The sequence below is a fragment of the Nyctereutes procyonoides genome, unplaced genomic scaffold (assembly GCF_905146905.1).
Source record: "Nyctereutes procyonoides isolate TBG_1078 unplaced genomic scaffold, NYPRO_anot_genome, whole genome shotgun sequence".
NCBI classification, from domain to species: domain Eukaryota; kingdom Metazoa; phylum Chordata; class Mammalia; order Carnivora; family Canidae; genus Nyctereutes; species Nyctereutes procyonoides.
In genome coordinates this window covers 2,124,432-2,138,219 of record NW_026575048.1, presented here as the reverse complement: position 1 = coordinate 2,138,219, position 13,788 = coordinate 2,124,432, and the positions used below count along the sequence as shown (strand labels likewise).

The 13,788-nt window shown below is 51.5% G+C and overlaps 1 protein-coding gene across 1 annotated transcript in view; it reads right to left on the bottom strand.

Annotated features, from left to right (window-relative positions):
- Positions 1 to 13,788, bottom strand: part of DCDC2C (doublecortin domain containing 2C) — a 110,234-nt gene that overhangs the window by 71,070 nt on the left and 25,376 nt on the right. Inside the window, exons 5-6 of the mRNA XM_055327694.1 lie at positions 8,364 to 8,501; positions 5,486 to 5,528 (exon numbers count right to left, since the gene is read on the bottom strand). Of these exons, the coding sequence (XP_055183669.1) occupies positions 5,486 to 5,528; positions 8,364 to 8,501 (181 nt within the window). The remainder of the gene's footprint in view (positions 1 to 5,485; positions 5,529 to 8,363; positions 8,502 to 13,788) is intronic.

Genomic DNA, 13,788 nt, shown 5'->3' with positions numbered 1-13,788 from the left:
ACGAAGATGAGCTGGTCCACACCCAGCTGGAAGGTGGCCCGACACACACAGAACCTCGGGCCAGCGCGATGGCGGGTGAAGAGTGGCCGCAAGTGCAATAAATTGATTTTCTTGTTTAATCTCATACCTTCCCTAGAGCCTGAAGGAAACACCAGTGTTTTAAAGCACCTTATTCCTACGATATCCAGTGAAATGTGGAGCCGGCTGGTGTGGCTTCTCGTCTCGTCTTAGCCCAAGGCCTGGCTTGTCCCCGTCTGTCTCCACAAGGACCGCGATGGCCTGCACACCCAGGGCCCCTCCTCCCCTTCATCCTGTCGCCCCAGCCCCGCAGGCAGCCTTCATTTAGGATGTTTACTGTTTGCCTCTCACCACTAGGACGCTGGAAGCCTCATGGGACAAGGGATGTTCGTCTAATAACGGATTCCCGGAGCCTGGAGCCGGGTGGTATACAGTAGGCACACAGTAAATACTTGCCCAATGAGCGAGCGGCGCTGGAATCTCCTCTCCCTGCGCCTTTCAGACACTCACGGGAGCGTCCCAGCCGCAGGATGAAGTGCCCATGCCTCAGCTCAGCGCCGTGAGCGTCCAGTCGGAGCCCGTCCACCTTCCTAGCCCCCGCGGGCCCCCCAGCACCGCCCGGGCCTTCCCGCCCACCATCCAGCCATCTCCACCTGCAACTCCCTTCCCCCCTGGCTTCAGGCCCCTGTGCTGGGTCCCTGGAGCACCCACCCACACGTCGCCAGCAGAACCCAGGAGCTCGGGATCCCTGGGTGGCGCAGCGGTTTAGCGCCTGCCTTTGGCCCAGGGCGCGATCCTGGAGACCCGGGATCGAATCCCACGTCGGGCTCCCGGTGCATGGAGCCTGCTTCTCCCTCTGCCTGTGTCTCTGCCTCTCTCTCTCTCTCTCTTACTGTGTGCCTATCATAAATAAATAAAAGTTAAAAAAAAAAAAAAAGAACCCAGGAGCTGCCCTCTGCATTCCTGGGCCCAGGCAATCGGCGACCTCACAACACGGATACGGGTCCTATGGAGTAATCCCAGCAGGTGCTCAGCAGATCTCTGCTGGTGTCCTGAGCTAAGTGGGAAGATGCAACATGGAAGAGTAGGAAAAGAACAGAGAAAAGACAGGGGAAGGGCTGCCGGGGTGCAGGGTCTGGGAGGTGACTGGGCTCACATCCCGCACACGGGCCTGTCCGCCTGCCTTCCTGAGCCCAAGGCGCAGCCTCACGCTGCCCTGCTGCCCCAGATGTGCCTGCACAGCTGGCCCTGCTCCAACGTCACCGTGTCCCAAGCGGAGGAGCCCTCATCTGCACTCCCACCCCCTGCACACATGCACCCGGTGGCCATGCACCTGCAGCTTCCACCCACCAGCGCCCCCCTGGCCTGAGCTCCCCGAGGACGGGGCACGCAGCCTTCAGCTTTATACACACACGTGGTGTGCAGTGGACACTCCGCGTGCTCCTTTATTGTCAGAGCAACCACAGACTTACGGCAGCTCTCGGAAACATCGGATTGAGCAGGAAAACAGAGAATCTGTGTCTTCCCCACATGAGGAAACTTCTAGGTGTCACCTGTCCCCGCTTCTCCCTGCTCTGAGTCCCAAATCTGATATCAGCACGAGCGCTTCTTGCAAAGGTGACGAGGGCTGTTTTTCAATTTCATTCATCGTTTCTCCCATTAAAAACATCCTCAGGAAACATACGTGGGGCACGCTGTGCTCACTTCTCTGTAGCGCTCCCGGGACTACCATTCTTCTCTGGAGAGAAACTGTCCAATCCAGCTAAACTCTGATGCTGCTGTAACAGATAGTCTTGCTCCGGCACATGAAAGGCAGCCTCCCGGGGTAACGTGGACGAATTACAAGAACAGGAACCACCCGGCTAAGTTCAGAGTCAGGCCACGCCCTCCCACCAGCTTCCAGAGTGACCGTCCCGCTTCCAAGTGGGTCGAGGTCTGCCATCAGTGAACCAGCCCCCACTCTAAGCATTGCTAAAGTGCAACATTTGCTAACATTTGAACCAAACTGTTGCACCTTCAGGCCACTAGAAGGAGACACAAAGGCAGCCTTGGATATTGTGTGATACTGCTACGGTCCTGACGTCACTGGCCTGCAAATGTCAGTTCCAAGGCACTTGCTCCACGCTGCACTTTACAGTTTAGACCTGGTCATTAAAGCATGGGTGTCCCACAGTAGGCATCTCTGTTTCTCACGTGTGCACACACACACAGGCGCCTCTAATTTGTCAGTGTTTTAGCTAGTCTTCATTTCTGTTCATTCCCCAACGTTTGCGCTCTATGCCCAAAAGAGAAGTAGGCAGTATCGACATTCTGGTTATGGATGTGATATAACAAAGCTTATTAATTATTTACTGATATTTTACAGAGGCTTACACTTTAAAATATTCATTTTAATATAAGAATGCAGTTTTAGGGGATCCCTGGGTGATTCAGCAGTTTAGTGCCTGCCTTTGCCCAGGGCGCGATCCTGGAGTGCCAGGATCGAGTCCCACATCAGGCTCCCGGCATGGAGCCTGCTTCTCCCTCCTCCTGTATCTTTGTGTCTCTCTCTCTCTCTCTCTCTCTCTCTCTCTCTCTCTCTCTCATAAATAAATAAATAAATAAATAAATAAATAAATAAATATATCTTTTAAAATAATAATAATAATAATACAGTTTTAAACATTTATTAAATTAGCTGTGCTTCCTTGAAAAGAATAGACATAAAATCACAGTAAATGAGTTGCTGTAAAACTGGATCTGATATTACGAAACAAGAATAGGTTCACTCAGTCATCTTCATTGGACTAAACAGTATTGGCTCAAGTTAACGGACACCTGGATCCACGCCAGCTTCTCCCACTTTCCCGCATCCAGAGCCACCCAGACACCTGTGCTCCTGGCCATTACCTGCCTTCTCATTTCACGGAATCAAACACCATGAATCATATGACACGTGGTGCTCATTGCTGTTTTCATCTCCTAGACGTGGGCATGGCTGGCTCCCCTGTAATACACGACTGACCGGTATCTTCCACTGCCCAATGGCAACTTCCTTTCTCAGGTCCCACAAAAGAGATGGTTGTTTCTTTGCAAAAATATAAGGAATTCAAGAAGAATGTACTCCACTAATAACAGACTGCCCTTCTATCTTTATATACCTTTCTGGGAATATAATAATTTTTCACTTCGATTCAATCATCTTGAGGACTTTGCACAGCAACAACGTTCAACACATGTGGTGCCAACCACACGCGTACCTCAGTGGGAGAGACAGCAAATTGAGCCGCTCTAGCCGGGCTCACCGTGATGACAGCAAAACCACACACGAGTGCCAACAGTAGTGGTCAGAGGCCACGTACGTAAGACGCACCCCATTTCACATGGAAAACAAATCAAAGAAGTTTAATAGGAGACACGTGCAAAGCCTGGCACACGCACATACAGAAGCAACCGTACTTACCAAAATGTGGTCGCTGTGACTAATTCTAAAACCCAGCCTCAGAAAATAAAGTGAAAAAAAAAATAAAGTGAAATAAAACCCAGCCTCCTGCAGCCAGAGAAGCCTGACACATGGGACAGTTTTCACCCTCAAAAATGTAATGGTTCCTCACATGGGGCGAATTCTCAGCTCAACAAATCACGTAGACCTCTACACGAGGAACAACAATAAGGTAAAAATACCTTGACAGGTGTTTTTTACAACAAACGCAGAGATTTTTATATCAACCTTTGTTAAAATCAAGGCGTTCTTTTCTAGGACTTTCCGTTTTCTGGGATGAAGTGTGTTTGCTCTGTTGTTACGTGGCTTGTCTCATGTCACAGAATATTTTCAATGATGATTTTTCGTTGACTAACACCTTGTGTTTCTGATGCAGCGTATGCATATTTGTGATCATTCTGTTTCAGGATTCTTAACGTTAAATATCGTCATCAAACCCCGTTAACTTCCCCAGTGATAGATTTCCAAAGAAAAGAAGCAACGTCAGAACAAACATGTCTTAAGTTTTAGACCAAGGAGAACAAATATCTAACAAAAGGAAAATAAAACTATTCCTCCCTATGGGAACCCAGCGTCACAACAACATAACGAAATGAGGGCATTAACAAAAGCAAGTAATGACGACCCCGGGCTACTGGCTCTGTCCTCTGAGCTCAGAGGCCTCCCAAACCACTGAAGCAGGAGATTCCACGGTTGTACCACTCGTGTTGTTTCAACATTCAAGCTCAGTACCCACGGCACACGTGAAAACACCGCTGAGGAAACTGCGAGGCTGGAGTCCTGTGCACATCTCCTGGGCCCTCTCTCCACCTGGAAAATCTGCCCTCTTCTCTGACCCACGTTAGGACCCGTGCTCCGCTCACCCATCTCCACGTGTCGATTATCCTCCTACAAACCATCGCCCCCACTGGCTCACTCACACCAGCTTTTTAACCATGAGACAAATCCGTGTGTCGTCCATCTCCACGCGATGAAGCGCATCCGTAGGGCAGGATCACATCTATCGGTTCTGTGTTCTCGATGGTTCTCGCCCATTCATCTGACAAACACTTAATCCCAAAGGCAACCCGTAGAGAAAGAAAACTGAAAATAAGATGATCATTCAGCTCAGGAAGCTCCCAAAATAACAACAGAGTCGATTCAGAAAAACCCTCACGCCAAAAGCCAGATGAGGACAACGTAAAAAGAGAAGTATTATCACTTATCAACAGACAATGCAAAAATCCCTGACAAGATTGAGCAAAAGGTATTCAGAAAAGCATTTTTTTTTTAAGCAGTATGGCTTTTCCAGGGAAGCCGGGGTGAAGAGTTGGGTCAGTCGGATTATCACCCCCAGCGACGCTGACCCCTTCAGGGCAGCTACGGGCGGGCGAGGGGTTGGGCTCATCCAAGGCTGGACTCGGGCCAGGCAAGCACCACGGTGGTTCAGGGGCGTAAGGAAGCCAGAGTACTTCCGAGAGGGAGGTTGAGATGTGGTTATGAAGTCTGAGCTGCACCAGGGGAAAAGCCACATCAAGGGCTGACCGTTAGATACTGGGAAAGAACAGGTCAGCTCGAAGTCCCAGCGGGGAGCATGCCTGAGCAAAGGGGACCTGGCAACAGGCCCCCAGCAGCTTCACGGAATGAATACCAACATCAGTAGAGCCTCTGAAACAGTTTAGATAAGATGGTTAGAGACGTTGGCCATCACAGACACGGGTGGTAGGGACCCGTGCGGCCGCCAGGACCCGGCTTCCACCTGCCTCTGGGATCAAGCACAGTTCTCATCTTTGCTGCATGAAGAGGACTTTTTTTTTTCTTAATAAAGAATGATCTGGGGAGGGACAGATGGAGAGGGGGAGAGAAAGAATCCCAAGCAGGCTCCACACTCAGCACAGAGCCCAACACGGGACTCAGTCCCATGACCCTGAGACCATGACCTGAGCTGAAATCAAGAGCCAGACATTCAACCTACTGAGCCACCCGGGTGCCCTGAAAAGGACTTACTATTTTCTTCCTTCGTGAGTACTTCTCGATGTCCGTATACTTTCTGAAAGACAAAAGACAGTCAGCTAGAAATCTGTAAGAGTCAACCAAAAGACAACCTTCTATAAACATAGGCTGCAGCCGTGGCTTTCGGGAGGGCAAGGCCATTCCGAAGGCGCATCCAGTCCCCCCTCCGGCACCGACTCACATCGACAGGTGTTTCCCATCCTCGGAGCAGAAACGGTCCCCACTGAGCTCTGCCCAGCTTCCTTCCTGGACACCTTGGAAAATCCGATGGATTTCCATTTATATCAGGATGGCATTCTGGCCCAAGGGCAGCATGGTTACAGGTGGCTCATGCCCTAAAGCTTTTATACAACCATGGGGGGAAATTCTAACAGCTTTGAGGTTTTCACAGTTGACAGCCACTCCCACAAACACGGATTTTTCATGCACTCTCGCGGGGACCTGTGGCACATGCACCAGGCTCTCCCTGGGCCAGAGAGAGAGCACAGCTCAGAGACACGAGGGTCTAGTCAACGCCGCTCCGCTGACCAGGGGAAGCAAGGAGACCCCATGCCCATGCAAAGCCCAGCCCAGCCTGCTTCCTCCACACGACAGCCGCCTGCCCCTCTGACGCAGCCCGTGGCACCCAGGCACACACCCCGCTCCTGATCCCTCCGTGTGGGGGCTGACCCCCGCCGTCGCTACACAAGGAGGGAGCACTTCTGGCACCCAGCTCCCCAGCAGAGGGGCACCTCCTGGGTCCACGTCACATGTGAGAATGGACGTCACTCTCTTAGCAACTCTGTGGACTCTCTTCCTCTTTGGTGAGGGAGAAAGCTATTCAAGCAACCAACAGACCCAGCTCAGGGCTCAGCACACGAACAGGTGACAGGGGAAAACAAAACACATGGAGAAGCCAGGGGACTCGTGTGGGGAGCGGGGGACATGGGAGCAGAGAGGACCGTGCACCTCATCTCAACAGCCCCTAAGTAATCTCCACCCACCGCGCAGGTAGGACACTCGGCATGAAAGAGCAAGTGGACAAAATCAGGAAATAGCCGCTCTTGCCAGGGTCACAGGCAGGACCCTAACCTAACCATCTGCTGTGGGGTCATCCCCTCGGACAGGACAAAAGCCATTCTCTGCCTCAGAGTAGAAGCCCTAACAGCACATGAGTGCAAATAGTCACGAGGTCCCATGGCAGCGTCTCAGCTTCCCAGGCTCTGGGCAAGGGAACCCAAAGGGTGGGTGGGGGGCGAAACCACCTGCCTGTTCCACCATGAGATGGACACTGACACCTCTTTTTCTTCGCTCAAGAGAATGACCATTAGAAACATTAGAAGGTCCCTGGCAGGCTCTCAAATAGCTGCTGTCACTGCCTGTAGTTCAAACACACCCATGGGGCTGAGCAGTCAAGGCCGCAAAATCCCAGCATCATCAGCTGGAAACCACTCCTCTCAGCCAGACCCAGAACGGGCGCCAGGCGCCCGAGGTAAACTCTGCATCCCACAGCCCCCAGGAAGGAGAGCTCCGTGTGCACTGGAGGGAGGCACCTGACACTCAGCTACCAAATTAGGGAGGAGCAGAGCCCCGCCTTCCAGGACGGGTGACAAAGGGCACGGTTGGCAGGGCACATCCCCTTGCGGCTCAAGGTCCGCGGGCAGGCATACCCGAGGCAGCCTGCCTGCCATCCCACGTCCCACCCTGTCTTCTCAGAGGATCCAAAGGCAATGAACTCAGACTCAGTCCTGATGCTAGGGCTTTGATTGGAACAAAAAAATTGAGGATTTGGATCGGTATGTACCTCTGAACTCCAGTCTTACAGGTCACCTCCTCCTTCCTGACCTATCACCCAGCCTGGACACCCAGTACTGTAGCCCCTGAGGGCCCCAGACTAATAAACAGGCTCCTGAATCTGGCCAGTACAACACCAGGGAAGTCAGAAGTGTTCTGGACTACTGCTGGCCCTCTGGGTATTTGGAGCAGGAACACTGGAGCTCTTACCTACGACACAGCTAAAAAGCAAGGTGGGTGGAACACGGAAGTCTCTCTAAGGAAGCATCAAGTGTAATTGTGTGCTGGGAACGTAACTGAGACCCTTATGAGGGGACTTCAAGGTCCTTGAACTGTGAGAACTGCGGGTGGACGCAGAGTCCACGCCTGCCTACGTGAGCATCGGTGCGGGACTCTGGGCAAGCAGGGCAGAGCCCCAACGCTGGGCTGCTCTTCAGAGTAAGTCCACAGGGCGTCCCTCAGGCAGGAGCCTACGGGGGAGAATTATGCTCTAATTACAAGAGCTCGTCTGGCCAAATCCAGACTGCAAGCAGCGGAGTGAGCAAAATGCCCCAGAAGGGGCAGCCGCTGTGCGTGCTCCTCGGTGATGGGATGGGAGATCCCACCCGTGCCTTCGTCTTCCTTGTAGACGTTCCCACGACTCTCCAAACACGCACACCGTGGTGTACCCCGTACGCCCGGGCTGGGCTCCGCTCTAACAGTCACCACCTTTTCCACCGGGAGAGCCCGCTGCCCCACACAAACTCTGGATTCCAGGTCAGGAAAAGCCGGCTAAATTCAGAAAACAGAACAAGGCGCCAGATGGGCTATCACGACTGTGTCCCGGGGCCCGCTCTGCGACTGTTGGGCACACGGAGACCCTTCCTGTCCGAGGCGCCCAGTGTCCCCAGGGAAAAAGCAGAACACACAACACAAGGGCTCACTGTCCTTGTGATACATCGAACGACAGGGGTTCCCGCGTGCCCAGCTGTGAGAATCCAAAACTGTGTCATATACGCAGAAAAACAACCCACAGCTGAACTGGCCATGCTCGGGGGCGATACTAGGAAAAGAGGCAAACTGCACCAACTCCAGAGGTTAATTTACGAAGCGTGCTCACTGTTGGACCTCACTGGGCACCTTTGAGGATTTCCAGTAAGGGAAATATTTGAAGGTCTCCAGTCCTGCAGCAACATAAAAGTGGTTGTCTTGCAGATCCTTGGAGTTGTCCAAAAGGTGCCCGTTCATGGTAAATAATCTGTGAAGAAAGCAAGAAGAGACAGGCAGGAGACTTCAGGGCAGCGACCTCCGGGCTGGGGGCATTGCTGCAGACCATACGACTGGGACGTGGGTTAGGGGCAAAGCCATGACCGCGTCGGCGAGCGTGATCCAGACGAGCTAATTAAACCCCGTGGGAGCTGCTCTTCCAGAGTTAGGCTTGCTTTCCAATTTTAGATTTTTTAATTAAAGTATATTTTTAATTATGTACAAGTACTCAGAGGCCCCTGAGAACATTTTAAGCTCTTGGTTGGTGTTCAATTAATTTTAACTAATAACAGCAAGAATTAATACAAATTGGCTTATATTATTATAACAATACTTGGAAAACAAACCAGTACTTATCAGCAAATAATGCCCCTTTTTATAAGCACCAAAAGACTAATATTTGTCTACCTTTTACTCTGTACTCTTTTTTAGCAAGTATTCATTCATTCATTCATTCATTCATTCATTCATCTTAAGAAATGATTCCATCCCTTCAATGCTGAGCATTTGTTATGCACCGGACAATGAGATGGACACTGTCTTGGACATAAATATGAGGAAAGGAAGTCACTGCTCGCCCAAAGCCAGGGTTTGGACACAAACCAAGCAGAGAAGGGCAAAGATCCGGACTTTTGAGAGGAGGAAAACCAGACTCAGCTGTAGGCCTCACAAAAGCAGAGGCACGCAGGAGGGTGGGGACAGTGGGAGGGCTTCCCCACGGAAGATGGTAACGCCATCTGGGGAGGCAGGACGCAGGGGTCGACTGTCGCTGCAGGTGAAAGGCACACAGGGAACTTGCACGGTGAACTCTGGAGCCTAGAATATTCTAGGGAAAGGATGATTGATTTTGCTGCAGTGACTGGAGATTGCCATGGAAGACCGGACAAGAGCTACGTGCAGCCAACAGAGAGCTGACCCCGGTGGGTGCATCAGGCCAATGCGGCTGAGGGAGTCAAAGGAGCCCGACCTGGCTGCCAGAGCAAGGGTGTGCGAGGCGATCGGGAACCGGAGCAGCGATCTCCAGCGTGGGAAGGGGGCAGGCCACGCTGAAAAGGTAGAAGCCAAAAGACTGTCCTTCCCTCCATCAATCCTCCCCAAACCAGAGCGCAGGCCAGCTGGAAGGCTTGCTAACACGCAGACAGCCGGGCCCTGCCCTCGGGGCCTTGGATTCGGTGAGTCTAGATGGACCGGGACACTCGGTCACCTCTAGCAAGTGCCCGGCTGCTGCTGCTGCTCCGGGCCCCAGGGGAATGGCTGCCTAAGACCACCCCCTGGTGACCAAGAAGAATTTTGAGGGAGACAGTGTGAGAAGCCACTGGAGAGCGTGTGGGCAGCAGGTGGCCGTGACAAGAAGCACAAGGCTCCCAAGGGAAGAGTGAGGCATGGAATTCTGTTCCCCTCTGGGCCCGTGGTGCCCAACGGCTGGAACGAGTGGCCCCAGGACTACGTCAGGGGAGCACAGAGGCCGGCAGCAGGCCAGGGGCGGACGGAGGCAGGTGGGCCGAGGGGCTGCAGGGCCGGGCGGGCTGGCCAGCGAGGCTCCACCGCGGAGTGCTCCGTGGGTTCCACCAGGGGCAGAAGTGATAGAGCACATGGGCCCAGAATTCAATATAAACGTGAAAAATATTATAAACGAGATAGGAGGAGATAGTATCAATATATGTATACAATGGAATATTCCTCAGCCATTAGAAACGACAAATACCCATCATTTGCTTCAACGTGGATGGAACTGGAGGGTATTATGCTGAGTGAAGTAAGTCAATCGGAGAAGGACAAACAGTGTATGTTCTCACTCATTTGGGGAATATGAATAATAGTGAAGGGGAATATAAGGGAAGGGAGAAGAAATGTGTGGGAGATATCAGAAAGGGACACAGAACATAAAGACTTCTAACTCTGGGAAATGAACTAGGGGTGGTGGAAGGGGAGGAGGGCGGGGGGTGGGGGTGAATGGGTGACGGGCACGGAGGGGGACACTTGACGGGATGAGCACTGGGTGTTATTCTGTATGTTGGTAAATTGAACACCAATAAAAATTAATTTATTTAAAAAAAAAAAGAATGCGGAAAAAAGAAACAGAAATATGGAAGCGAAGACGGAGTCGTGGAGACGGCACCGTGCGGGGCGCCAGCAGGAGGGGTGCAGACACGAGCTGCTGTGGGGAAGACGCCGTGAGGGGTGTCCCAGGGGAAAGCGGCGTGAGAAGGAACATGAATTCGAGAAAAGCCGAGAAATGAGGCCGAGCAGGAGTGCCAACAGCCAGAAAGTAAGAATCTCAAAAAAGTAACTTTAAAGTGGGAAGGAAGAGAAATGCATGAAGGTGAACTTCTCGGGATTGAAGAGAGGGAGAGGACCTCGCTTGAGTCAGCAGGCGTGGAATCAGAGGCCACAGAACCCTGGCCCGCGGGCACAGGATGGCACGGAGGGAGGCACGCGGCCTCCGAGGGCTCGCCCCAGAGGACGGGCAGCAAGGCACCAGAGCTGCCCCGACATCAGATGTTTCGACAGCACAGAAGGCACAGGACGGGGAAGTGACACCTTCCAAACCTGGAAGGAAAAACACTTCGCAGCAAGCCACGCGCTCCTGCAAACGGGAAGGTGCGCCGGAGCCCGGTCGCCTTCACGGGCCTCGGAAGGTTCCCGCACAGACTCACGCGGACCACGGCCCTGCAGCACGGAGCTAAGTGCGAGGGAAGCGACTCCCGCAGACGCGCCCATGAGGAATTGCGGGAGGCGGGGGGACAGCCTGGGTTGCCGTTTGGAAAACTTCAAGGAGGGCACTTGATGGGATGAGCACTGGGGGTGATACTATACGTTGGCAAATTGAATTTAAATTTTTTAAAAATGTAAAAGATTTAAAAATTCGGTCAAAGAAATCCTACTCGCCATAACGCCCAATTCAAAGGGTGCCTCACGGCAAGGCGGTGGGGCCGTCGAGGGGAGCAAGCAGGGTAACGGTCCCGTCGGGAGGGAAGGAGGCGAGCAGCCCAGCACTTGTGAGGCCCGGTGGGTGACAGGCGCCCGAGGAGCTGGAGCCCGGCTCGGATTCTGGGGTCCGGGAGGATCGGGGCGCCTTCCACAGAAACAAGGATGAGGTGAGCTGGCGGCTCGGGGGACGGAGGTGCAGAGCTGAGCTCTCTCTCGACAGTGGCGGCGCTGGGAGGAAACCAGACCCTGGAGAAGCTCGAGTCAACACCCCAAGAGCGTCAGGTCTTCCCTCGGGCGAGCTCCCCTTGCCAGGACGAGACTGGGGGCGCGGGTCTGTTTGGACGTCTGTTCTAGAAGGCTAAGTGTTCCTTCCAGGCAGTGAGGAGACCAAATCAACCTACTATTCGTACGTCCAAGCATTTCTTTCATTCCCGGGCTCTGCACTTCTTCTAAGCTCAACCATAAAGAATTGGGGGGACAAAAAGTAATAAGCTTATTCATCTTACGACCGATTTTCCCTCCGAATGTCCTGTTGCCTTGCTTGCTTCGCCTCTGCCATTTCACGTGTGACACGTGGGATTAATTCCACGACCGCTCCTGGCTCCTTCCAAAAGGGCACACAAGTCTGTCTGCCCCGCACGATTGTCCCTCTGTCTTTGAGAGTCACACACCGATATTTATAGCTGCATTCTGGAACCACCCGGGACCCGCGGTACTGATTTTTAGGTGACATCTAACTTGCCCGGCATGCGTAGGGTCACCTTGGGATTCACCTCCCTCGCTAGGGCTAATGACGACCCCGTGGCTCTAAACGCCCAACAGTTTGTCCTGCTCACCAGAGATGCTCAGTCTCCCTCGGTGCTGTCACAACCGTTGATTGTAAATGTGATTGTAAATCAATCGTGTACATTTTAATTTACCCCCAAGAGAGATAATCGACATGTGAAATAGGAGTAAAGGCTTTGGCTCTTCCACCCCAAGGCCCACCGTCTGGGGCCCATCACTGCTCATAAAGATGATCCTTCTGCATGTGGATGTCCAGTTTTCCCAGCACCATCTATTGAAGAGACTGTCTTTCTTCCAGTGGATCGTCTTTCCGCCTTTATCGAATATTAGTTGACCATAAAGTTCAGGGTCCACTTCTGGGTTCTCTGTTCTGTTCCATTGATCGATGTGTCTGTTTCTGTGCCAGGACCACACTGTCTTGATGAACACAGCTTTGTAGTACAACCTGAAATCTGGCATTGTGATGCCCCCAGCTATGGTTTTCTTTTTTAAAAATTCCCCTGGCTATTCGGGGTCTTTTCTGATTCCACACAAATCTTAAGATGATTTGTTCTAACTCTCTGAAGAAAGTCCATGGTATTTTGATAGGGATTGCATTATACGTGTAAATTGCCCTGGGTAACATTGACATTTTCACAATATTAATTCTGCCAATCCATGAGCATGGAATATTTTTCCATCTCTTTGTGTCTTCCTCAATTTCTTTCAGAAGTGTTCTGTAGTTTTTAGGGTATAGATCCTTTACCTCTTTGGTTAGGTTTATTCCTAGGTATCTTATGCTTTTGGGTGCAATTGTAAATGGGATTGACTCCTTAATTTCTCTTTCTTCAGTCTCATTGTTAGTGTATAGGAATGCCATTGATTTCTGGGCATTGATTTTGTATCCTGCCACACTGCCAAATTGCTGTATGAGTTCTAGCAATCTTGGGGTGGAGGCTTTTGGGTTTTCTATGTAGAGTATCATGTCATCGGCGAAGAGGGAGAGTTTGACTTCTTCTTTGCCCATTTGAATGCCTTTAATGTCTTTTTGTTGTCTGATTGCTGAGGCTAGGACTTCCAGTACTATGTTGAATAGCAGTGGGGAGAGTGGACATCCCTGTCTTGTTCCTGATCTTAGGGGAAAGGCTCCCAGTGCTTCCCCATTGAGAATGATATTTGCTGTGGGCTTTCGTAGATGGCTTTTAAGATGTCGAGGAAAGTTCCCTCTATGCCTACACTCTGAAGAGTTTTGATCAGGAATGGATGCTGTATTTTGTCAAATGCTTTCTCTGCATCTATTGAGAGAATCCACATGCAGAAGAATGAAACTAGACCACTCTCTTGCACCAGACACAAAGATAAACTCAAAATGGATGAAAGATCTAAATGTGAGACAAGATTCCATCAAAATCCTAGAGGAGAACACAGGCGACACCCTTTTTGAACTTGGCCACAGTAACTTCTTGCAAGATACATCCATGAAGGCAAAAGAAACAAAAGCAAAAATGAACTATTGGGACTTCATCAAGATAAGAAGCTTTTGCACAGCAAAGGATACAGTCAACAAAACTCAAAGACAACCT